This window comes from Vipera berus (genome assembly GCF_964194415.1).
Source record: "Vipera berus genome assembly, chromosome: 3".
Classification (NCBI taxonomy): Eukaryota; Metazoa; Chordata; class Lepidosauria; order Squamata; family Viperidae; genus Vipera; species Vipera berus.
Genome location: NC_138204.1, coordinates 145195133 through 145222390, shown reverse-complemented (window position 1 = coordinate 145222390; position 27258 = coordinate 145195133). Strand labels below are relative to the sequence as shown.

At 36.7% G+C, this 27258-nt stretch overlaps 1 protein-coding gene across 10 annotated transcripts in view; it reads right to left on the bottom strand.

Moving 5' to 3' along the window:
• FARS2 (phenylalanyl-tRNA synthetase 2, mitochondrial) overlaps window positions 1-27258 on the bottom strand; it is a 224925-nt gene that overhangs the window by 160321 nt on the left and 37346 nt on the right. For 4 of the 10 annotated variants that reach the window (XR_014025978.1, XM_081324194.1, XM_081324195.1 and 1 more), the window contains exons 2-3: window positions 7753-7890; window positions 2380-3015 (exon numbers count right to left, since the gene is read on the bottom strand). Coding sequence is in view for 9 of the 10 variants with exons in the window: in XM_081324194.1 (XP_081180320.1) it covers window positions 2380-2994 (615 nt within the window). In the remaining variant the exon portion in view is untranslated. Of the gene's footprint in view, window positions 1-2379; window positions 3016-7752; window positions 7891-8605; window positions 8847-12981; window positions 13157-17475; window positions 17525-27258 lie in introns of those variants that run through there. The other 6 variants (XM_081324199.1, XM_081324198.1, XM_081324196.1 and 3 more) reach the window with 6 other exon arrangements.

The window sequence follows — 27258 nt, the reverse complement described above, 5'->3', positions numbered from 1 at the left end:
ATCATACATTGTACAATTTATTGTACTGAATTTTTTTTTTTACCATATTACCCTGGTCCTCAGAAAAGTAACAGATAAGCCAATTATACACTGATCCAATAGCAATAAATAAAACAATAACAATAAAAAAGAAAGCGGCGGGGGGGGGGGAGCAATCCACTCTGGAGGAAGAGACACCACCTCCTTCATTCTCCTTTCTCTTCTTTTCTCTCCCAGCAATTGCCTTCTCTCTGGTTCATGTCTCCCATCCTGTCCCCGCCCCACAGCCTTTACTCTGATTGTCAAATCAGTCTGCTGAAAAATGGCCTGGGGAGAAATAAAAGACCCTATCCCCCATGCCTTGTTAGGAAAAGAAAAGTGCTTAATGAAGGAGAAAAGCAACAACATAAAGAACAGCTGTTCCCAACATAAGCTAGCCAACAGGCTTATGTTTGTAATGCATTGTAAACTGGTAAATGCATGTTTAAAACTAATAATATAACTTAAGGGTAGCAACATATTGTTTCGTCTCTAACTCTTTTAAAGCATCGGCTACACCCAAACTAATCATTAACTAAGTAAAGGAGGAAGCTTCCTGGAAAAATGCAGTGCCTAATCTGTAAGAGACAGTCGCCATGCAGATTTTAAGTGAATGCTATATGACCATGAAGTGAATCATGATAATACACTAAAGACATGCTTGATCATGACAGATCAAGATCCAAAGAGGATAGGAGGACAATAGTTACTATCCCAAACTTCTGGATATGCATCAAAATTTGCTTTTCAACTCTAACTACAAGCCTCTATGACTAAGATATCCTTTGTAACTTCTAGGAATACCACTCATAAGAATTATACAATATAGTAATCTCTCATCAACAATAGATAATCAAATGCTTTAAGAAATCTAAAATAGGACATCAACTATCCTCCTTCATTATTTCTCACCCAGGAAGCTTTAGCCACTGGTCAAACTTAGTTTTTTGCTTTGTTTTAAACCTTCGTAACACTTTACCGCGTGGACCACATCACCGTGTATTTCTTGTCTTCAGAAAAGAAAAAGTCACTCTACTTACCAGAGAAATATGTTCCAAGCCTCAAATAATCAAGAGAGAAAGTAGAGGGTCTTTAAATAAAATAAGAGTCATACATTTTAAATGCTTCCAATATTTGAATTTTTTGTAGAAAGTGGAATCCCTCCATATACTTTTCAAAACCCATACAGTAGCAATATAATTAAAACATATTTGCCCAGCCAAGTGCTTAACAAACTTGGCTCAGAATACATCAGATGTTAACATACAGCAATAATAACTCAATCACTCTCAGGAGAAAATGAATGAACTTGGAAATAAGACAAAATGAGAAACGCTACTAACACTTCATTGGCATAAACTATTAGGACGATATGATCCAGGAGTACATGTTTCATGCAAATGTAGCCAATCAAGCCAAAACCAATGCATGATTCTATTAAAGAAATTAATTAGAAGGAAAAATATTTGTCCTCCAAGAAACAAATCATATTATAAGCACAGCCAATGTAATTTTCCATGTAATGGTTTTGTCACAAGACAGAAGCTGATTATCAGAGCAGTCAGCCCAGTATATATCAGATACTGTACATTCTATCTTTTATAATGCTGAGAAAGTTATTTCTCATATAGCATTTGCATACAGTATTACAAAATAAATGTAGTTTTAATTCTGGAGTAGAAGATTTTTAGCCTTCCAAGTATTATTGACTTTTAGTTCCTCATTATGGCTATACTGGCTTAGATTGATATTGGTAGGTATAGTTTAGAAGCATCTAAAGATCACCAAAGCGATCTATGACAACTCATCGCGATCAACTCACCATGGCCAACTCGCCATAGCCAGCCTGCTGCAGAGAACTTGCCATGGCCAATTCACCACAGGATAACTTTCCACGGCCAACTCACCGTGGGCCAATTTGCCACGGGACAAGAATTACATTAATACCAAAGAAATCGTGGGAAAGAATCATTAAAGAAAAGATGCTAAAGGAAGGACAAAATGAAACGTGAATGACAAAAAATAAAATATTTTAAAAATGATTTTAAATAATAAAATTGAATTGTTGAATTGTCCCTCAGTTAGTGTTGTCCCGTGGTGAGTTGTCCTGCAGCGAGCTGATCAGGGCAAGCTGGCTGCAATGATTTGTCCCATTCCATCACCAAAGATCACCTACTCCTAACTTCACACATACATTTTAAGTCTATAACTTGCCTAATATGGTAAACATATAAAATCCATTGCCAAATTGGAATATTAGTTGAGAGGGTAAAACTGATGGATTGTAAAAGTGGAGAAAGCTTTTCTAGATAATATTTCAATTCAGGCTTATCTTAATGGTCAGACAAAAATCAGACTTACTTCATGGCTGGAGAAGAGTCGCACTCCTTCCATTTGATGGAAGATTGGATAATGGGTACTATCAACCTGATCACGACGATAAACATCTCCCACAACCAAAAAAGCATCAAGTCCAGCATGTATCAAATCCCATTGGTGGGCAGATGTATGAGCTCTTAGCATGTGAGTATGATTTAAGTAGTAGTTATCCCCTTTCTTCCTGCTTGGATGGTCTTGTGGAATAAGCAGTCTATCGAAGTTTTGTTCTACTGTGACCACAGGAGACAAATCATCATATACTGAGAACAGTGGGGTCCGAGAACGTACCAAGTACTGCTTGTAGAAGTGGTCTTTCACACGTTCCTTAATCAACCACAAAGGATGATTTCTTTGGTTGTGCAAGTTTCTCCCCACCTTGGAAAGGATTTTTTGGGTAACATTACTGTAGTTATCTGAGAGATACGTATGGCCAAAAAGTTCCACTGCGTTTGCAGGAAGAGCTCTGGCAGCAAAATCTGAAGATATATTTTTATAGCAGGCATGGCTAAAACTGGCAGCTCTTTTTATCTGAAGTCCCCATGGCAAAACCACTTTGATGAAATGGATCACTTGTATTACATTTCTGGATGTAGCCATTAGAGTGTCCTTCTTGTGCTGCTAGTAGGAGAAAATCAAACAGAGTAATTATTATTTCCTGAAATATAAAAATGAAAATCTCCAGCAAAAAATATATAATCACAATAGCACTTAGACTTATAGACGGCTTCACGGTGCTTTACAGCCTTCTCTAAGTGGTTTACAGAGTCAGCATATTGCCCCCAACAATCTGGGTCCTCATTTTACTGACCTTGGCAGGATGAAAGTCAACCTTGTACTAATCAGGATTTAACTCCTGGGTGTGGGCAGGGTTAGCCTGCAATACTGCATTCTAACCACTGTGCCATGGTTTCTCAAAAGAAATTTCAACAAACTTTCAAGCAACTGGGTTTACAATTGAAATCTAAATTGATAAATCAGAAACTCCTGTTTCAAAATATGCCTTTCAGTTCAGATCAATTCAACACCAAGAAGGCATCTTTGGATATTAACATATATATAAAATCTTTGTATACTGACGTCTTAAACTCATATACATAAAAAGATTTTTTTTCTTTCCTGTTGAAAATCTAAGCAAACAAAATTGAAATGCTAGGAAAAATGCTACCAAAGCATGTCTGCCTGTTTTGTGATTTGCCCAACCTCTATGTGAGGAAAGAATTTCTACTAGTATAACAAATGTTAAAAACAAAATAATAAACATATAATAAATTTACTAAAAAAACCTGGGAAGTTACCAAGCTGCTTAGCAACTTGGGAACTATATATTCTATTTAGCATAGAAAATGTGGGTGTAATGCTGTAAATATTGTAGTTAATGCTATATTAGATTGTCTAGATTACTATTCTACTAGCTGGTTTTCTTAAATATATTGGGTTGCAAATTCCTATCATCCCAGAACAACACTAGTATTATAATTTAAGAAATCCAGAGGATGCAACATTGAGGTTTAAATACAATTTGATTAAAATGAAATATAACTATGTGAAAAATGATTTATGAGTCATGTAGTCTTCTGAGAACTGCCAAATTTCTGAAAAATCTCAGTATCATAAAAACTGTCATTCTTAAGAAACCAAAAATAACATTACCAGAGTTATTTCTAGGAAAATACACTGGTTTATTTTCCCAAAAGAGAATCTTCCAAAAGAATCCTCTTTCTTTAGGAGCAGTGAGGCCCAGTGGTTAGAATGCAGTATTGCAGTCTGCCCACAGTCAAGTGTTCGATTGACACCAGCTCAAGATCGACTCAGCCTTTCATCCTTCCCAGGTCAGTAAAATGAGGACCCAGATTGTTGGGGGCAATATATGCTGACTCTTTACAGATTAGAGAGGGCTGTAAAGCACTGTGAAATGGTATATCAGTCTAAGTGCTATTGCTATTTACTAAGTCTGATGCTTTATTCTTAACAGTTCAAAATATAAACTACACAGAAATTGGTGTTCTTGGGAAATGTAGTGCACACTAAGAAAATCCCAATGGGATCGTGCCAAAAGTCATATTGGACAGACATCTGGAATTTCTAGTTAAAACGCATTTGGAGACACCAAGCTGAGAACTCCAACATTCTCTTTCCATGATTGCCAATCAGATGGCTGTGAGAAACTCCCAAACACACAAAAGAGCCATTTCTCACTCCACTATTGTCTGGAGATATATCTAATCTGTGACATAATATACCGCAATAACCACTAACAGTTTTTCCTCTGTGTATTTGTTGAATCTTACATTAAAGCCATCCTAGTTGGAAGACATGGGATTACTACATCCTGTGGTATATTGTGTTAAGGACTAGATCTTGCAAGGAGAAAAAGGCAGAAGAATCAAATAATAGCTTCCACTATAAATAAGGCTTGTATCTTACCCTTGACAATTGTTGGATTTCCTCTTAACAGTGTTTTTAGTTCTTGCAATAACTAAAATTTATCACACAGCTATATCATTGAACACTACCTAGGTAATTTCTATTTCTACTCTTGGTCAGAAAAAGAATAATACAACCTGGGGGAGAAAAAGCTTTCTTTTATTCACTATATTTTGCTTCCTGTGGCAAAACAGCATTTATTTGGTTAGAAACACCATAAATCTTCTAAATTTATAATAGGGATGAATAAGAATACTTTAAAATCTCATCTCCACCATGCCAAACAGATAAACTTTGGGTTCTTAAATAGAAATTATATTCTCCCTTACAATTTATTTTCTTGGATGTGGGGATAACTTATGTTAAAAAATATAATGTCTTCCGTTTTACTTTTTTTAATTAATACCACAGACCCTCAGTGCTGTATGTTTTCTTTCCATTCCACCATTGCTTTACTTATTTTGAAAGAAGGCCAAGGAGGGCAAACTTGCTTGATGGAAATGCATTGTAACTGAAAAGCTGAGATAAGGAGAAGCAAAGCAAGAAAATACACTTCCTGCTTCCATATAAATTATGTAAAGGGACCAAAGTATGGAATTGATGATATTCTGAGTGACAGATAATACTGATCTGTCCTGACAAGATAGATGGATCATCTGTCCAAGAAGATTGTGTTCAACCTATTCTAGAATATCTCAAGTCTTCCTAATGGATCATGTCCGTATTATCAAGTGGCCCTAGATCTAACTTTGTGCTGTCACTTTGCTTTCCGAAGCATAGTTAGAGCAGTGAATTAAACAGTTTACCTGAAGCTAATTACCTTGGCCAGGCAGATCCCATTTGGTCAGCTTAATCATAAGTAGTCTGTCACTACTTACAGTCAATTTCCAAACCAATATATTAATGCTTGTTTTTAAAGCTCTATGAAATGTGGGACATGGTAAGTTAAAGGGATACCTATTGCCATGTTAATTGTCCTGCTCATTAAAATAATTTGCTTTTCTCTGTATGCCATGTGAAAATATGAATGACAAAAAACAAGAGAGGCAGCCTTCCCTTTGTGTAGCTTATATCTAATATATAGAATTTCCTTTGGGGGGGGGGCAATCAGCTAACTGCTATTCTTTATCAATGCCAGAACTTTTCACTTTCCTAGGAGTTTAAAATGTCTTGTTCTTGCTTTTTACCATTCCAAGTCTGAACTTGTTTAAACTGATGGGTATTTTTAATTATCATATCACACTCTATTTTAATTTACAGATTTTATAATAAACCAGCCTGACAACCATTTTTAAGTTTCTAGTCTTTTTTTAAAGGTATCAAAACAATCACTGCCTTAAAAAGTCAAGCCAAATTTCTATTAAGAAAAAAAAATCTGTTTCATTTTTAAAAATGAATTTAGAATTTGGATCAAAGACTCCTCAATTATTGAAAAGTGAGGCTAAAATGCAGAGCTCCAGATGACTTGTAGCTATGTTATAGCTATAGGTATCAACAGATAAAACTCCCTAAAGATCATCTAAGGTTTTGCAGCTCAGATGTGAAAACCCTAAAAAAAAGACATCCCAATTTACAGATCAGAAATTATTTACTTATTGAAAGATGAAAAAGATGGTGGCCAAAGAAAAAATCCTTTCAATGGGAGCCCATTGGATGGGGGGGGGAGTAGGATGCAGACCCAAAAGAGGAATATTGCCAAAGGATTCAGTCATGCTAGCACATAATTTAATAGGTTTAAATCAACTAAGACCTATCTACCCATGGCTTCTGAATGACAGAGTAAAGACAGGTCAGAACCTGCTTTATATCTGGAATTTTAAAATCCTTATTTCCTCTCTAAAGGGACTGAAATCAGCATACATAATCTCCACATTCATTTCAAAACAGAAAAATTTCCAAAAAGTAAGATCCATCAATCTAACAAATGTTCTACACTCACTAGCTTTAAATAGCTCCATCTTTGAGAATGACGGGCATTCCACCATTGTCTAGTTAAAACTTATTCCAATCACAAAGATACATTGATATTGACTAGTATTTCATGACCTTAAGGAAAATCCCAGCTGCAGCCAGACCCTTGTAGACAAATGTAAACTCTGTGTAAGCGATGACTCAGATTTATAAAGTTATGTAAATGAGCCGTAATGCTCCAAGTCATTAAAATTTAATATTTGAAAATGAGAAAATGATAATGCTTTGATATAAGCAACATTTATGAGCCCAAATAACCAACTCTTTTTTCATGCGTTCAAGAAAATTAGGGATTTTTTAATTTAAGTACAATACTCATTACATTATGTGCTCATTTCAGTTGCAGTTCTGGTAAGCCTCTTTCCAGTTTATTTGGAAAAATCTGTAAATCACCCAAGATATGTCAAAATGATGTATTTACTTAATATCCCTAAGCACAAAATAGGATAACATGGCTCTGAAAAATTTGGGAGGGGAGGGGAGTTGTTCATATGCTCAGTACTAACAGCCTCATAAGAATTTTTACACTACCAAGATTAGTAAGCATACATAAGTTAGGTCTTTTTGTAATTTCGTCAATCAGTCAAAGCTGCATACTACTCTACTGCCAGACTAATATATTGCTGGTTTTGAAGATGCAGTAATTTATTCAGGTCAAAGCCACTGACAGTACAAAGAATGTTATAAACATTAAAAAAAGGAAATCAGGTATCATTCTTTTTTTCTGCTTTAATCTTTCTAAAAAGAAAAAAAGGTTGCTTTTTCATTTCTCATAATTATTGTTGTGGCTTTCCTTGGAAATTCCCATGAATTGTAGAATGGAAAAAAAATATTCTGAATTTTCTGAACACCTGAGTTTTTTCAGTTACCACAATTCAACAGCAGCAGATAGTTCTTTAATACTAAATAACATAAAAGACTATCCCTTAGGTAATAGAATGTTGTCACTAGAATGCTCACCTAGTAATAGAAAAGATTTCGTTCTGCTTCTACTCTCTCTTGAACTGTGGTCAAATTGCTTGCATAGACTATGTTATTTTTGGGATATTTGCAAAGTGATCTTGGGCAAGTTGCTATTTCTCAGCATCAGGTCCTCACCTGTAAAATGAAAACAATGCTTTGGGTTATATTGATGCATCCTATGCAGCACATTTGAAAAGCGTTTAGGAATTTTGCAGCGTGCTGCTGTCAAACTGCTAACTGTGATCAATACATGAATACTGACTTCACAGTAAGCTCATTAAAACAGATTTACTGATTACTAGTTTTATTTTTGGATGCAATGCTAGTTATTATATATGGCTAGTAAAGTAATGCAGGAACTATTTTCCCTTATGAACTTGCCTAGCCTTAAGATTTTGAGCAAGATTCTTCTCCTGATCCTATTAACAATACTTTTCACATTTTATGAAATGTAAGAAAATGCCTTCTCAGTTAAGATCTTTCCAAACTTCCCTCTATTGGTAGGCAAAGATGTTCTCAAGCAAATATACTTTTGTGTTACATTAATATGTATAATTACAATTCTGACTCATTTTATATTTAACCACCTTAAAACACTTTTGGAGGAGTATAAAAGAAAGACAGACCTCATTATGCTCATATGAAACATGCATATCTTGCATAGCTACGTAGTACTGTGCCATAAAATATCTATAAAAAGGATAACTATTCCTGAAGCCACACAGATGTTTTCAATTTCAATTTCCATCAGCTCTAGCTAGCCAAGGGCAGAAAATTGTGAAGATGAATTCAAAATAACAGAAGAGTACTAGGTTATCTACTCATTTTATAAAATTATTATCATAATCACCAATCATCCAGAATTCTTTTTGGAGTTCAGTTAAATAAAAATTCAATTCTGTATACATGTGAACAGCCAGAAAATTTCTTCTTCAATTCTCACTTCAGGCACAACTTAGTGATTAACTGTGGACAGCATCCTGTCTGGATTCTAAGCCATTCCTTCCTTCTATAAGTCTAGAAATCATATAAATGACATAAAGCTAGGAAAGATTACTGAGAAAATATATACCAAGCACTAAGAACATGTAACAAAATAAAAAAAATTGGAATGTAGACACTGCCAATTTTACAGACAACTCTGTCATTAAGCAAAGCAGTCATTAAGTGAGGAATCACATGACTATGACTGTGCTTTCTGGCTGAAAGAGACAAGACTACTGAGTTACACCTTCATCTTTTTCTGCCTCCTAACCACTCTCCTGCCTTTTGGAATGTTTGAGGGCCTGCTTATATACTTTGAAAGCAATGCAATTGTGTCAGCAACCTGTTGTCGGGAGCTACAGGTACACTATGCAAACAACTTATTTTCCTGAAATCCTTTTCTCTCCAATCCCTCTATTCTGAGTGGGGGAGAAAGCAAGTGATTTCTATAGACAATCTATCCTTTGCCTGACTGTTTCCCACTGCTGGCATGATTATATTGTTTTCAATGTTGTAGAAGAGCAAATAGCGTACTCCCTTGTAATCCCTTCTTCTCCAATCAGTTTGTGCTGAAGAGGAGAGGAAAAAAAAGATCAGGCATAGGACAATGTATACTGACTGTAATTGTGATCACATAACTGAAGGATGCTGCGAGGGTCATAAATGGTTATAAATTTAAGTTATTTTTCAGCACCATTGTAACTTTAGTCACTGAACAAGCAAGGACTATCTGTACATTTCTTTGTTAGAAGATGCAGAAAGTCAACCCCATCACACTTTACAACAGAAATGTCTGAGACTGTTCATTGAATTCACTGAATTCCTCATTGTCACATGGAGAAAAGTTGTGTTTATTCTAAAATAAATTACGGTATATTAAAACTGGGCTACAGTTTGGAGGAGAAAATCAGAGTAAGGAAGAAAAAGCCATGATTACTGAGCCATTTAAAGACTCATGGGGTGTGTAAAGAATTGTTTCTTTCTTCATTGAGAGAAGTTGACTAGCCCTTACAAGCTTTCAGTCTTCCCCAGGGATGGAGAAGAGGACAACAACTAAATCAATTTATTAGTTTCTGTTAGTTCAAACCAAAGAAAGGCTGAGGAAGGAAATGGGTAATTAGGCTACAGAGACAGACTGGACACATTGCTAGTCAATGCAATGTTCTGGGTATATTTATTAGATGTATTCAACGACACCTGGAAATTCTGGGTTTGGTAGAATTATTATCAGTGTTAAGAAGCAGGGCTATAAACTATGATCAATGAATAAATGAGATCTCTTTCAACTTTTAATTGTAGATTTCCCTGACATTGTATGCCATAAACTAAATAGGACCAGTTCTCTACACATTTTCCAGTCTGTCTGGGATTGGTTTTCACACTATCTAGCCATTGTGTTTTTAGGCATGCGTGTTTCCTTCTTCTATGGGTGTGAAACTGATGATACTCTTGACTCCTCAGGCTCAGCCTGCTCATCTCTACACTTAACTCTCTTCCACTGATATGTATGATTTATGGTTACAACAGACTTTGTAAACCACAATACAAGTAAAGCTTGACTTAAGACCACAATAATAACCAGAATCTCAATCATTGAGCAAAGTGGTCATTAAGCGAGATGTTACATGACTGCTTCACTCAGTGACCGCAATTCCAGCACTCCTGGTGGTAGTCATTAAGCGATCTCACAGATTAAGTGAATGCAATCATGTGATTTCAAGGTGTGTGTGTGTGTGTCTCTGTGTGTGTGTTTATCGGCTGCAAAGCATCCTATCTGAGGCCATTATATATAGCCCTATAGCCCTACAGATCAAATAGTATATAGTCACCATGGACCTTGCTGCTTAACCATTTTAACTGTAACAGGAAACTCTTCTCAGAACAAAAAGACCATAGAATATATATCATATATTATACCTAGCAAACTTACAAACAGTGCCATCTACTGACTGAATACTTCTGTACTGTAGTTGTTGCAATACAAAATACATTCCAACATGTATTCCAACACCCCCACTCAACAACTATTCCTTATATTAATTTCATTTCAGATCTGAGTTCTGTAAATCTGTGCTTCTTCTTGTCCTTCTACTTCCTCTTCTTCTTGCTGTCCTGACTGTCTGCAGAACTGGCATCGCTGCTGCGGGTCCAGCCTTGGCTCTCCGAAAAACTGGCACTGGAGCTGCTGGGGCTCTGGCTCTGGCTCCAGCTGGGGGACCAGGGTGGCAGCTGCAGCATCTTTTGGCTTCTCCTTCCAGTTTCTGGGTTTTAATGCTATGTGAGCGAAATAAAGACAGATGTTTGGCTGGGATGCTTTTATTGCTTCTGGTAGATCTCCTGATTGAAACCTCTTGTGGCCTGGTTTCTTCTTTTATTCCACTTGGATAGTCTTTCTTGTCATTTTTCCTTTTATATAATAGATCACATGGACTAATTTTTATTCCATTTGCATAGTCACTCAGTTAATTTGTTTATTATGTCAGAACTGTGCCATGTGTGAATGCAGTTTTAGCCATCTCATTGCAGTTCAACTGATACAGTTCATCTGTAATTTATCCCTTGCAAGTAAGATATCCCCTTTTGTGATGACACAACTGTCTCTTTTGAAGGTCACTACATTGTCTTGTTTTGTGAGCTTCTTCACTGACAAAAGATTACTTTTAAAAGCAGGGACATACAGTACATTTTTCACAAGTATCTTTCTGGTGATATTCTGAGAAACAGAACAGTAAAGACAAACCATTTCCTATTCCTTCTGATTCAATTATTTGCCCACTAGGTGTGGTGATTTTTTTTCTGTTTTACTCTGGTCAGGGTGAATAAAGAAATTTCTGTCATTTGTCATGTGACTTGTAGCTTCTGAATCAAAATACCACGCTTGCAAAGATGATGTGCAATTTTTGGATTGAAAAATATGTTCATTATCTGAAGCAAAATCAGTTTCTTCCTTCACACTTTTGCCTTTTTGTACTTTTTGCATTCTAGCTTTCTAGATTCTGCAATCTGCTTTTAAATGACTTTTTTTTGCATACAAAACATTCACATTTCTTGCTTCATGTAACTGTTTTTATTCCTATTTTTAAAGCAGGCTCTGCAACAGAAGCACCGTCGCTATTAATGCTTTCTGTCTTACTCTTACATTCATCTATAAGCTTGCCCTTAATATATTGCAATGTTAGTTCGTCATCTGGAAGTGCATCAAGTGCTGTGACAAGCATTTCACAACTTTCTGGTAAACCACTAAGTATGGTTTATGCAACATGAAAATCTTTTATTTATTTTCCTATATCTCTCAGGCGTTCAACCATTTCCAAGGTGTGCCTTATGTAATCCTGCATATTTTGGCCTTTCATCAGCTTGGTTTGGTATAGCTTTCTAATCAAATAGTTCCTTACTGAAATTAGCTCTTTCATGCACCTTTTGTAATCCTTCCCACATTTCTTTAGCAGTTTCACACTTGCATATGTGTATGATTTGATCATCTTCTAATCTATGCTAAAAGAGATTGTGTTTTGAGTTTTCTGATCTTTCTCTATCCACTCATCTGAAGGGTGTTCTGGCCTAGCTTCATTTATACATTTCCACATATTTCCCTTATTAGCAGCATTTTCATTTTGAATTTCTAAGACCGGTAGTTCTGGTTTGTCAGATTTGCAAATGAAATCTTTGTTGCAGCTGTCTTAGTGGCCATTTTCTTTTTATTCAGTTGCAGCCTTCTTTCTGTTGCTGTATCTTGCACTTATTTGCTGTACCTTGCTATGACTGGGCTGATCTTTTCTGTGATGAACTTTACATTTCTCCTCTAATCTGGGCCCATAACCTGTTAGAAATTCTGTTTACATATAGCCCTGTAGCCCTACAGATGAAATAAAGTGTACAGTCACCAAGGGCCTTGCTGCTTAACTGTTTTAACTGTAACAGGAAACTTTCCTCAGAACAAAAAGACCATAGAGTATATATCATAGATTATACCTAGCAAAGTTACAAACATTGCCATCTACTGGTAGGATATGTTTATACAAAATACATTCCAACATGTATTCCAACACATTGTCATTTCAAAGCATCATTAAGCAAATGGTCATAAGTCAAGGACTACTGTAGTATGTTGTTGCCTCCACATCCAATTCTGCATTCATGTTTGTATAATGGTCATGCAAACAATGTCAATGATCATTTCACAATTGTTAGAGGTCTTTCCCAACATCTGCCTTTTTAAATGCTCAGCCACCTTCGTTTTACCTTTTCTTCTGTTGGTCTGCAATAGTCGATCTCTGTTCCAACTTCTTTTCATTCATGTTGTTCTCTCTCTGCACTTCTATTTGTTGTTTACCTTCCCCCACTTCATATTTTCTTGCATTTCAATCAGGCATGTATTGCATATACTCACAATCATTATTTTAATCATTTGGAAAGCAATATGCCTGTTTGCAGGGAGCCGGGCACTTATTCTTCTGAGATTTGTTTATACTGCTATGTTATTCTAATAATCAAAATCCCTGACTGATTTACTGTATAATGAAGACTGAATCCACAAAATAAAATAGGAAATTTTAGGCTTAAGCATAATAGCAAGTCAAAGTTAAAAGAAGTTAGGATTCAAATCATGGCTTCTAACTGAGCTTTGCTATTTAAAAACAAAACAAAACTTTATGGCCCCATGTCTTCAGAAAACTGAGATTACTTTAAAATGATGACATCTAAGCAGTGGCATCATGATGCAAATCCCCTCCATGCATACTTGTGTCCCCTTATCTGATGCAAGTATCTAAGTCATAGCATTAGTATCACAATGTAGATTTTGTTGATTGTCCCCATAGATCTATTCCTCCCCCCACCCTGGCCCCACCCTGGTGGATGCTCATACTTGGAGTAAGAGTTGTTTTGGATTCAGTTAGGCTAAAACAAAATATCCTCCTTGTCTGTGAATTAGCTCACGTTAAAATGAAGTGAAAATTTTAAATGGCTTGGAACCTGTGGATTCTTTTTCTGAATTACCAAAAATCAGGTTACCAAGACTGAATAAGCATAAAGTGCTGGAAACTCGGACAGTTGGTTGGATTTTTCTATCTCCCCTCGGTGGCTACAGGGTGGGTTTTGTTTTACAAAAGGAAAGCTTACAAGTAAAAGAAAAAAGGAATGGTTAATGATAAATGTCTACAACTACTGTAGAAATGAATCTTAATAATGAAACTCTTTTTCTGTTTTGGGTTCTACTTTCTATTTCTGTTCTGTCAAAGTCTTTGCTTTTCCTTCATCTGTTTTCCTTGTTTGTCCCTGGCTGAGCTTGATTCTTTTCTTCTTCCAAATCTCAGTTCCATCTGAGGGACACGGCTTGAAGACCATTTTCCTCATACCAGTGTGAGGGAAGGAAATACACACCCCACTCTCCCAGTTTTCTCAGCTGCTGCCATTTTTTTCTTTTTATATTTACACACACACACACACACACACACACACACACACACATTTATATATATATATATATATATATATATATATATATATATATATATATATATATATATATATATATATATATATATATATATATATATATATATATATATATATATATATATATATATATATATATATATATATATATATATATATATATATATATATATATATATATATATATATATATATATATATATATATATATAATATATATAATTTCCATTTATATCCCGCCCTTCTCCAAAGACTCAGGGCGGCTTACAAGCTTAGCAATAGCCTTCATTCTATGTATATGCCTGCTTATTAGGGCTTTCACACACACCCCAAGCGGCATTATTACAAAGTCAGCTTATTGCCCCCAACAATCTGGGTCCTCATTTTACCTACCTCGGAAGGATGGAAGGCTGAGTCAACCTTGAGCCTGGTGGGACGCGAACCTGCACTAATTGCAGGCAGCTGGTGTTACTTAAGGAGGCATTAGCCCACTGCTCCACCAAGGCTCTTGGTATAGATAGATAGATAGATAGATAGATAGATAGATAGATAGATAGATAGATAGATAGAGATATAGAGATATAGATATTATTGGTATTTTTTAACATAACATAAATCATTCAGTAGTTTGTAAACAGTATGTTCTCTGGGTAACATTTATAAGACAATCTTTAACAATTGATTTCTATAATCTATATTCCCTATGTTAATTTCAGTTGATTTCCCCTTTCGCCAAAGTATCTTTCTTTGCAAAACATTAGATTAAAACAATTCTCATTATTTTGATAAACAATTAAGTATATAGTTTTTCCAATAATCCTATTTGTCATTTTAGTTGCCTTATCGTAAATCCTGTTACTGTGATTATTTCAGTTCCTTTCTACCCCCAAATTCTAAATATTCTTACTAGTGACAATTTCCTCAACAATTAACTACATTTACATTGGTGGATTTAATTCTATTTTTTCCGTATAAGCCCCCTCATACTTTTATATTTCTTAATAAGTAAAAAAAATAGAAAAAGAAAAGAGAGAGACAAAAAGAGGGGGGGAAAGAAAGAAGAAAGAAAAAAAAAGACAAAAGCACTGAGATACAAAAAATAACACACAACTTAAAATATGTATCCCTCCTAATTTAATATATATTTATTCCCTCATTCAGTAGATCTAATCCTTTAACTCTCATTCAAAACACATTTTTATGCTTTTCTTATCATCACATTTAAATAACTAAAACGTTTGTTGTTTAAATCATTTCAACTTTTTTTTACAGAAAGGAAAAAGAAAAGAAAAAAAACATATTGTATTAATTAAAAAAAGAAATTCATCCCTCTAAGAGTAATATATTCCAAAGTTTTTCCATTTCTTTAGCCATATTCAAACAAATATTTCTTATTGTATTAGTTAACAAAAAAATTCATCTCTCTAAGAGTAATATATTCCAAAGTTTTTCCATTTTTAGCCATATTCAAAAAAAGTTTCTTTTTTAAGTATTCTCTCTGATATGTCCCATCATCTATTTTCTTGATTTCCATTTTAATCTTTTTTCTCTGGCCATTGCCTTTCTTAATCAATATGTTTTGCTGCATCATTTGTTTCCCTGTAAAGTATTTTTTTTCATTCTTTTCCTTATCTTCAAAGTTGCTTGGACGTGTTAAAATATTTCCCATTTGAATTAAATTATGATTTTTTATTTTATACGGTTCCATCTTTAAGTCTCTATCCTCAGAATTATGTTCAGTCATCTCTACTGTATTTTCCTGGGAAATTTTTTGGAGTGAAATTAAGTTGGAGATAAGTTGATTCATACTCTCAAGGTTGTTCTGTATTTCTTTGTGGTTTGAAATCATTGTCCTTTGAAATTGTTGCCGCTTATCATATGTTTCCTTTTGTAAAGTATTCATTGCTTCAGATTTGTTACTCTCACTTTGTTTACACAGCTGCATTTTTTGAGAACTTTGAGGGTCACCCACCAGTAGGTGTCAGCGTTTGCTCATTTTTCAGGTATTTCTAGTCTTTTTTTCTCTCTCTAAAGGGTAAGTTTTGCCGCTTCCGGTAACCAAAAGGAGGGAGTAAAATCCCCCTCCTTCCCCCCCCCCAAGAACTCTTATTTTTGGGACTTTCTTCTTCAGGAAAATAGGTAGGATAGAGAAAATCAATATTCTTACCCAGATTCAAGCATGCTGTTTAAGATCCGCTTAGTTTAAAAGCTTATGGCTTCCGTTGTTTCCAGCTATGACTGGACATGGAGTTAGCCAGCCTTTTCTTCTGTTGGTTTCTGGGAGGCTTCTCCTGGAACATTCAGGGAGACCGCCATCTCTCCTAAGTCCCTGGGATTTCCTTCCTTCATTCCCCCCCTTCAGGGTGGGTTTTGGCCCCTTAGGGTCCCCAACAAAAAGAAATTTCAGCTGAAGTGTTCGGCATTCCGAATCTTCCGACTGCTCCGCTGGAAAACAGGAACAGGAAGCCTGCTGCCTCTTTTCTAGTGACCTCTTCTCATCAAGGCAGTCTATCTTTTAGTTTCCCTCTTTATTTGACTCCTGGGCTCTATTTATTCAGTCTCTTTGTCAAGAGGCTTGTGGCAGCAGAGATGCTGGGCAGCCATATTGTCTTGTCTCATTCTCCCCTGCCTGCCCAGTTTGATTGACAGTTAGGAGGTGTTTGATTGACAGTTAGGAGGTGATTGGCAGCTGGGTCATTCTGACAATGAGAGAGGGCTAAGGGAAGAAGCACATGTTTTTTTAATCTGCTCAGGTAGTCTGTCCTTCCGCAGGGCTATATAACATTTGGGAGGACACTGAATACTGCACCAGGTGAATTGCCAATACATATGGCTGGAGCAGAGATGTCTGTTTTCATTTTCCTGGGAGAGTAATTTGTTTATTAAGCCTATGTTTGGATCTATAGTATTCTTTCCATGTATTTCCACTTCAAAATAGCAGAAAGCCACATCAATATGCCATGACAAATAGTTTGAATATTGAGGGAAAGACTACCTTTGTTAATAGCAGAAAAAATAAACCACTTTGGGTCTTCCATTGACTCCTAGTGGCTTAACTAAATGTGCTCTTTAAAACTGGGTAATGCTTAAACTATTAAATGTGCTTTCAAATTGGCAAAAGCACAATATCTGATTGGAAACATGAATGTGCTACTACATACTAGGCTTCACTACACAAGAAGTTTTCAAAGAAAGACTGTCAAATTCTGTGTGTGTTAGTGCCAGCCCCATTAAATACACCAGACCAAGCAATCAACTCCACCAGAAAGCTAAAACTACCTTTATTGGGTTTAGCTGTAATAATAGCATCTTGCAACTCTCCTTGTGCTAAACTGTCTCCTCCTCCTTATTCTTCAATGAACCAGAGAGGCATCTGTCTGAGTTGCTTCTGGTTATTATTTCATTTCATTTAAATTAGACTTATATATTGCACAGGATTTTTAAAAAAAGGCTTAGATAACAGTTCTTGCATATTTCCACCAAAGTCATCTTCCTTATTCTCTACCTGGAAAAGAAAGAAAAGACCACTTTTTGCTATAGAACAATGCTTTAAACTAGATTCTACTAATTTTGTAGACTACGCCCTCCACCACCCCATAAGTCTACATCTATTATCTGTAATTATTACAAATGGCTGGAAGTGGCAGTTTCGCTTCCCTGACTTCATGTCTCTATCTTAACACAATGCCAAGCACAATGCACAGACACATCCCTGCCATCATTCAACTTTAGAACTGAAGCTTCTCCTCATTAATAGCTATTCATGCCAATTCTCCTCATAACTGAGGAGAGGTGACAAGAGAAACAGTGGCTTAAAGGATAATTACAAAGGATCTGAGTGTTTTTAGACCAGCTCTGTTTGCTGGATTGCTACTAGAAGCCTGGCAGCCAATAAATCTTAGAGAGTACCTTCAAATAATAAAAATAATTGCGGCATTAAGATTATTATATTTAATTAAAATACTGAAAATAGTAAAGCTCCAGGCTTTTCAAATGTTGGTCATCTTCACATGAGCCAGATCAGCCAAAGAAAGACAGTTAACAAAAATCCAGATTAGGTTTGACTTTATATTCTGCCGTTTACTTATATGCTTCTTAGACCTAACTATGCAGTTTATACATTCTGTGCTTAGAAAATGAGACACTATTTTAACATTCTGCTGCTGGACTAGTAAAAAAGAACGGTGGGGAAACAACAATCTTGCATTAATCCTGATAATGCTTTTACCTAATATATTACAAAATATAATTACTGAATAATTATTTGCATGATTTTCCAATCTAGAAGTAAGCAAGCTTTTTGGCTAATGGGCACATTTAGTATGTAGACAATCTGCCACAAAAATTGAAAATCATTAGAAGATTTGCCTGCTCATAAAATGTTTGTCCTCATCTAACTGCAAAATAGTGAAATTGCTCCTTAACACTCTCACAGTAATGTTTCTACCACTTTTTTTTCCTTTTGGGCACACTTCCAAATAAAGCTTTGCATACCACCAACCCACCAATTTTATGTTCTAAAATGCTTATCAAGCCGATGAGAAGTGCAAAAGCATTAAATATATATGCAAGTGTCTTAACTTTCACTTCCCCTGTGTTTATTATATATACTTTTATGGGTTAAGAAGTATAAAAAAGTAAACATCAGATGGGACAGGGATCCCTGGAAATACCCAGAAATTATCCATGATCACTAGCATTTGGTAGTTTAATGGTGATAAATGATATTTACAGTGCTTTCAAAGGAATGCTAATCTGGCCTATCACTATCATGGCAAACTGATCAACTGCTACTAGACAAGACTTATGGGAAGAAACTGAATTACGGAAATGACACAATGAATCTACACCTAAGACAATAAATAAATTTTACTGCCAAGGGCCATGCCAAGAAATACCTGCTCTTTAATTTTCAGAGCTGCAAAATAATAATAATAAAGAACCAGTGGGATCCACAAAATAGACAAATTAATAGAAAAGGAAGAAGCTGAAATGCTCTGGGACTTTAGAACTCAAACAGCACTATCACATAACACCTTGGACTTAACTACTGATGAAAGACAAGAGTCTGGGTGGTGGATGTTAACAGTACCTGCAGACAACAGAATAGAAGAGAAGGGAAAGGAGAAAATCACAAAATAAAAAGATCTGCAAACAGAAGTGCAGCAACTGTGGCAAAAGAAAGCAAAGACAGAACCAATAGTAATAGGTGCATTGAGTGCAACCTCAAAACATCTGGAGCACCATTTGAACACCATCAGCATTGACAAAATCACCATCAGTTAATTGCACAAGGCAGCTTCACTTGGAACAGCTTACATTTTGTGATGATACTCACAAAACAACAGCTGTTTGTCCTAAGTCTTTCAGAAGGACTAATAGATGGGTACAAAATGCCAAATTCAGTCGACATCTGACTGACTATATGACCAACCATAATCATCATCATCATCCACACATTTAATATTTGTCAAATTGTGAATTAATTTAAACTCAAGATATGTAGATATCTGGTCCATATAGCAGTCAACATGTAGGAGATGACTAGGCTAAGCCTGGGGGGGGGTGTCAAATGCATCATCAATCTAGAGTCCCATTGTGCCCACAAGAGATCTAAGTCCAGCCCACCTTGAATTCCATTGACTCTTATTTACTGCCAATTTGCTTTTACCATTAGTAATTCAGATTCTTGTAAAGAATTTTATCACAAAATAAATCTATATTCATTTGAACTGCCTGGACTCCTGATTTCCTGCGTTTGACACAGCTACCAATAACATGCTATCATACTGAAAAAGAATAAAATGTATATACTCCTTTATTTCATATGCTCCAAATACTCAGGAAGAACATTTGGAAAGTGGTCAATTTACTAATAACCACTCTTGAGATCATAATAATTAAGAATGCATCTGATAGATTAATCTTGTTCAAAGAGAATACCAAACACCAACCATGAGTAGGCTAATACTGTGAAAGCAAAACTCAAATTGTTCTCTTTTTATCTTTTACTTTTTTTCTTTTTGTTTTTATATTCCATCTACTTACAACATTCATGATTCAAATATGGAGTATTAAACCTTCACCAGGATAGTTTGTGGAATGTTTATATGGTAGAATACGTATAATTCTTCCATCATAGCTGGAAGAATGTGTTCAGAGCAAAACAGAGTTTCATTTGGTCTAAGACTAGGATAGAGATACTATGCAGTATTATATTTATTTATTTATTTATTTATTTATTTATTTATTTATTTATTTATTTATTTATTTATTTATTTATTTATTTATTTATTTAGACTTATATACCGCTCTATTCCCATAGGACTCAGGGCGGTTTACAGGGCAATTAAAACCATATAATACAAAAGTTAAAATAAATTTAAAACAATTAATTAAATTTAAAGCCCAAAGTTAAAAATTAAAACTTTAAAACCCAGTTAAAAACCCCTTAGTCTAGGCCAGACAGCTCAAAGAGCCATGTGCTACAGTTACTGGCATCATGCTGTCGTTGTAGGCAGAATTGGTCTTGCGTGGCAGCAGAGAAAGCAATGGTGGTTTTCAATAACACTATGAATTAATCATAAGTGCATCTTTAAGGTTTTTCAGATCTAGGAACAGCTTTATGGTAAGAACAAACATTCTTGAGGGTACAAATCGAATTAAAAGACGGAGGAAAGAGATCATTGAGCAAAGAATAACCTTAAAATAGGATCTAATTAAAGGATCTGACCTCCCTTATACTACTTGGAGGACCCTGAATAGGTTGAGATTTGGAGTGCCTAAGTGTAAAACCAATATATTGAAGTGGAGGCTCTTAACAAGGAACAACATGCTGTGTGGATGTGGAGAGATGCAAAGCCCAGCCTATCTGCTGGTATGTCGTCTATATCAGAAATATGCACCAATAAGGACCTAGGTTTGGCAACAAAGCCAAGAAGATAGCTTCATTCTGACAGTTTAAAGTTTGATCTAGACCTGGAAGAAGTACAATGGTATCTTGGTACTCAACTGCTTTGAAACTCATTGAATTTGGTACTCAGTACATTTTGACGTGAAAATTTTGTCCCAGTGCTCTTCATTTGTTTGGAATTCAATGCATAAGCTAGAACTTGTTGGGGTTGGTTGCCTTATGATTTAGTACATTATTGCTTATGGGGGAAAAATGGTACTCATAGTTTTATAGGCATTCTTTGCACCTCCCGGAATCAACTAACGCTGAGTACTGAGGTACCACTGTAAGTGCATCTTACTCCAGCTCTTCCAACAATCTCAGGCAGCAAGTATAGGGCAATCCCATTTTACTATACACTGTATAAGACCAGGTAAGCTAAAATATCATGATAGGGAAACTATAAAGTTTACAAGGCAAGCATGAACCAGTATGGTGTTTGTGTAAGCAATTTGTCTACAGACAGCTCCCTTGGGGTTCACCGATCTCCTTGCTCCTCCTGATATTTTGTCATAATTGTTAGAACATAACATTTTAAAAATTATTTTGCAGCATTAGCATGTTCTAAAACAAAGTGTGGTTGAAGCACTACCATTATTTTCAAGATCATCTTTATGGGCCTCAAGAGAAATTCTTAAAAAAAACACCAAACCACAGTTATGCACCCAGCTTGTTCTGAAGCCAATCAATAAAAAAAGGAAAAGGTAAGACTAGTACAGGGGTCTGCAACCTTAACAACTTTAAGACTTGTGGACTTCAGCTCCCAGAATTCCTCAGCCAGCTATGCTGAAGTCCACAAATCTTAAAGTTGTCAAGGTACTAGACCCCTGGACTAGTACGATAGATGCCATCCTAAATGCTAAAGAAAGCATCAGAAAATGGTGTATAAAGATACAGATTATGTACCGTATATACTTGAGTATAAGCCGACTCGAGTATAAGCCGAGACCCCCAATTTCACCCCCAAAAACTGGGAAAAGTTGTTGACTCGAGTATAAGCCGATCCGCCGTTCTGCATGCCTCGGAGGCTGGATCCGCGCTCTGCAAGCCTCTGGGATCCTGGGAGGCCTAATGCAAGCACCAGCCCGCCTGCCTCAGGTCTCCCCCACCCCCAGATACTGGGCTTCAGCACAGCTGGCTGTCTTGCCAAAGAGAAACATCTGGGAAGGAAAACTCTGTCTTACCTCTTTCCCAATTCTGCCTCTGCCCTTCCTCCTACCAAGGTGTTCTGGGACTAGTTCCCTAGCCTTTTGGAGCTTTTGGTGTTCGCCCATCAGCTGTCTACGGGGAGGCAACAAAGCTGCCTCTCTAGGCTTTGAGAAAAGGCCCCTTGCACAAAAGGCAGCTTCAGGACGAGCTTCCAAAAACCCTTTCCTTCCTTAACGCCCTCCCCACCTTCCCCCAGAAAGCCATATTTCTTTTTTTTTTATTGAAAATTTTTATTGAAGTTACAATATTATCCCCTCCCCAACCCACCCCAGAACCCCTCCCCCTCCCCCATATTTCTTCAATAACAAAAACATAAAAAGCTGGTTGGGATGTACTCGCTGATTTCCCCCCCCCCTTTTTTTAGATGCTAAAACTAAACTCTCCCTCTGCCTTCCAACCAATATCCCTTTTTAAAATCTTACCTTGGCTCCAGATGGAAGAGTAGAGGAACTAAGCTAGTAAGGAGAGAATTTTTTTCTGCAACTTTTTACTCCTGAAGTAGTAGTAGTAGTAATAGTAGTAGTAGGAATAATAATAATAAATCCCTAAAAGTTGTGCCAGAAAATGGAGGACGCTGGGTCTTTGCAAGTTTTAGCTGTCTGTCAGACTGCCTGAAAAGGGCGGCCTTCAGGCAGCCAGGCGGACAGCTAAAGCTTGCAAAGACCCAGCGTCCTCCATTTTCTGGCATAACCTTCGGAGATTACTTTAAAAAAAAACAACAAAAAAAACCTTCAGAGGAAAAACAGCTGCAGAAACATTTTGTCTCCTTGCTGGCTTGGTTCATCTACTCTTCAGCCAGGAGGGAGTCCAAGGCCTAGAGAAGGAGAGCTTTGCAGCATCCCTATGGACAGCTGATGGGCAGACAGCTGAAAGAAGCAGGCAGGCAGGGCGCGGAGGAACGGAGACCTGCAGGTCTCGGACTGCGGTGGCTTGGGAGAGGTGCGCGCGATCCCGGAAGCACCAAAGCCTCGGCCGCGCACAAGTCCTCGGTAAGTTTTTTTGTTGACTGGAGTATAAGCCGAAGTGGAATTTTTCAGCCCAAAAAGTGGGCTGAAAAATTCGGCTTATACTCAAGTATATACGGTATGTTTTTCTCATGCTATGTATTTGATATGCATTCAATCAGATTCCAGCTCTGTACCATATCATCAAGTTTTATGAAGCAGGCAAACTTAAGAAACAAGAACAACCTGGATTTCTGGAAAGATCTTTATTGCTAATGGGGTCTGGAAAGTCTGCCAACATAATTGCCTGATCAATTACATCTGCCATAATTCTGATGGCATTACTCTGAGTCTCTTTTTCACATTTATCCCCTTGCCCAGATGGAGGAATCTTTACTATAATAATTGGGCTTCTTCCTCTGTGTTGCCAGGATCTTTTAAACATTCTATCACACATACTCAGTTTCATATCTACATTATTTACATCATCAATTGGTCTTGAAAACAAGTTTTACAGAAGAAATTTTTTTAAAAACAGTACTTTAGAGCAAAGATTTCAATATATCAGGTTCTAAAGGACTAAAATAACAGATCTGCCAAGTTGTTCGCCAAGCACTGAAAAGTCCCATATACAGAATTCCTGCAACAGAAGGAAAATTATGAGAAACTGCTCATTTTAGTGGTTTTAAGATTGGCAGAGTGGCCCTCCACTCCCACAGAAAGGTCAGCCTTTGAAAAATATTTTGTTTTGATAACTGACAACTGTTGAAGAGTCTGGGATTAGAATCTGAATATTTAAGAATCTGGAATTTACTTAGAATATTCCAGATGCCTGGCAATTGGCAAGCACCTTTACTGCATTAGCAATCTAGATAAACCTACCTGGGAGTAAGCCCCATTAAATGCCGTAGCATTTCTGACAAGACATGCACATGTTTGGTATTAATAACATGCAATGTGTTGTTAATCATATTATTTGATTATAAAAACTGATTCTCCATGTTCCTAAACACTAAACATAAGGCTGTCTTTCCTATTTTTAGTTTCAAAACAAGTATGCAGAAAGCATATAAACAACTGTTCTCCGTAACTTGTAAGCAGTACCCCAATTTAGAAATTTAGTTCTATACAAACTAAACACCACCTACTGTATGTGCCAACAACCTGTCACACAAAACACTAAGTGGAAAGTAAGCCCTGAATCACACTGAAATGAATGTTCTCCCCCAGCATTATCCTGAGGGTGTCAGGCAGACAGTACATGTGAAGAAAGTAGGAGACAGGCAGCATAACATCACAAGCAAATTTGTTTCTGTAGGGCCTTTCCTAAAAGCAAATATATATTCTCTACAGGAATAGCTCATGACATTGTGCAAACTAGAGATTTCCACAGAAATTCAAATTAGGCTTTCCCATTATAGTTATAAAATTAGAATGCATTCCAGAGCCTACCACAGCTCCAAATTAACTGCAATAACAGTCAACGTAGTACTCTTTAATTCTGGGGGGACAGCTGACTAGGCTGGAGGACGGAAATCTAAGATACAAACATCATCCCAGGAAGTTACATCAAGAACAATGTTTTCTGAGATAATGAAAGAACAGGCAGCTTCCGACTGAGCCTAGAAGAGGCAAGAGTTCTTGCATAGAGCCAGTATCTCTCCAGAGATTCTGAAGGCATGGTGTTCATGCTGGAGAGGAAAAAAATAAAACATTTGACCCCACTGGATCCATCAGACCAGGGATATGGCAAGAAAGAAGAGAACAGAATTTGGACTGTGTCTTCATCAGCTTGTCCCAAGGGCAAGAGACAAGAGCTCTTCCTCCACAGTAAGACTACATTTTCCCCCACTGGAAGTAACGTGGCTGGGATGCACCCTGAAAGAGTGAGAGGAAAGGTTGGTGTAGTAAGATAATGTGATACTAGGTTGGTACAGAAAAGGTGTAAATTGGGAAAGTATGTAAAAAGTAGAGTGCCAATGTTGAGAAGCTCTAGCATTAACTGAAACAGCAGAACAATTGTCACCTTGCAACCCAGAACTGATTGAGTTGGGATACTACATGGGAGGTCTGAGGAGAAGTATTAGATGAAGGTGCTCAAGTATAGAGATGGGAACCCATACTGCAATTATGGGTGATTTCGGGAACACTGTCTGTGCTATAAGAGCATATAAAGGGAACCCACTGATCAGTACTCTTCTACTCTGCTTCTCTTCAGCCCACTTGTTTAAATTGTTGAATACTTTGGACACAACCTTGTGTTCATAAACACCAAGTCTGAACAGAATAAGATCATACTTATTTACAACCTAGTGCTAGATGAAAGTGCCTACCTAGCATGTGTTACTGAAACCTACTTGAGCATCATGTGAAATATTGCCTTGCCCTCTTGAGTTTCAGGTTCTACACCAATCTAAACACCAATATTTTGCAAAAGAAGCCCCACCCCAGGCTGGCACACAAAGGGAGACCCTGAGTGGGATGTGAATGGAGGCCCTGGATGATGCACAAATGGAAGCCCATCTACACCAGTGTGAAGGTAGGTGCACAAAAGAGGTCTCGTGGTACAATGCTGATGCTAAGTGTGGTGAACACATGTGACCACAGGGACATTGCAGTGGCTATTAGCTTCAAAACTGGGTCTTAAGTAGCTTTTCAGTGGTCCGTCACAACTTTGAAGAGTCGCTAAGCATTTGGCCGTAAGTTGAGGACTACCTAAATGTATATCCTGAGACTCCTGAATCAATAGCTCATGGTTAAGAGAACCAAATATTTGGTTTAGAACCACAGTAGTATGCAAATATTCCTAATACATAAATAAATAAAACTGCAATCACTTGCCCACCAGAATTTGATACCTTACAAGAGAATCTATTTTCCATTAAGCATGATTATTCCTTTGCATATATAACTTAAGGTCTGCTAACAATGATGGGAAAACAAAGGGGAAAATTCAGTTTCCCCTTCCACCGGCATAATGGTTAAAAAAGGTAAATTTTTAAAAAAGCAAAGTTTATTGGAGAAATGTCTTATTTTGTGTAACAAAGTAATTCCTATCCAGCAGATTATTCAGTTTCTTGAAAGAACAAAGTGAAATAAATATTGAAAGCCACAAACACATGCACGTAGTCACAAATGTAAATGCACACAGGCACAAAGGTAAATGCACATAGACATAGTCTAACATTATTAAAGTACTATATATGTACAGTATGTCCAAGTAATGAAAGGAAATCTGCCATATTACCAATGAGTGGACAGGGCACTTTATCAGTTTTTGTTGCCATCAATTGACAAGACCTTCATTACATGTCATCAGTGACCTTGAGAAATGGATAAGTACTGCTTGACAGCTGCAAAGGTCAGATACTAAGAAAAGTATTACATTTTCAGTAGAAAGAAATAATGAAATATGGTTTTCTGAAGGCTATAAAGAAATTACCTGAGAAATAATATTGAGCAGCTCATGGTGATCTCTTAGTTAATGCCATAGATATCTTTAATAGATATTTTTAATACAGTTTATAAAATTATCAGAAAGTAATCTACATTTCCTTTTTAATATGTTCTATTTTGTAGGAGTCAAGTATACCATTATTAAAACTTGTAAGGACTGATTTTGACATACTTAGTCAGAGATGTTCTTAAAACCAGCCTTCCCAGTTTACATATCTCAAAATTTCTCAGACATTTCCTGGTCAGGACAATCATACCCAGACTGGAAAAGGTTAATGAAGATGGAAAAGAAAGTTTTCATCCTAGACAAATGTAGAAATACAGTAATCCAGACATGTCAAACACAAGGCCCGGGGGCCAGATCCGGCCCGCAAAGTGGTTTCATGCGGCCCGCGAAGCCATCCTGGAAACAGTGAGGGAACGGCCCCCACTGCCTTGGCCCTGGCCCAGAGACCTTCCTCCTGCCAGAGACCCTCAGATCTGTCCCACTCCTGCCCAGGC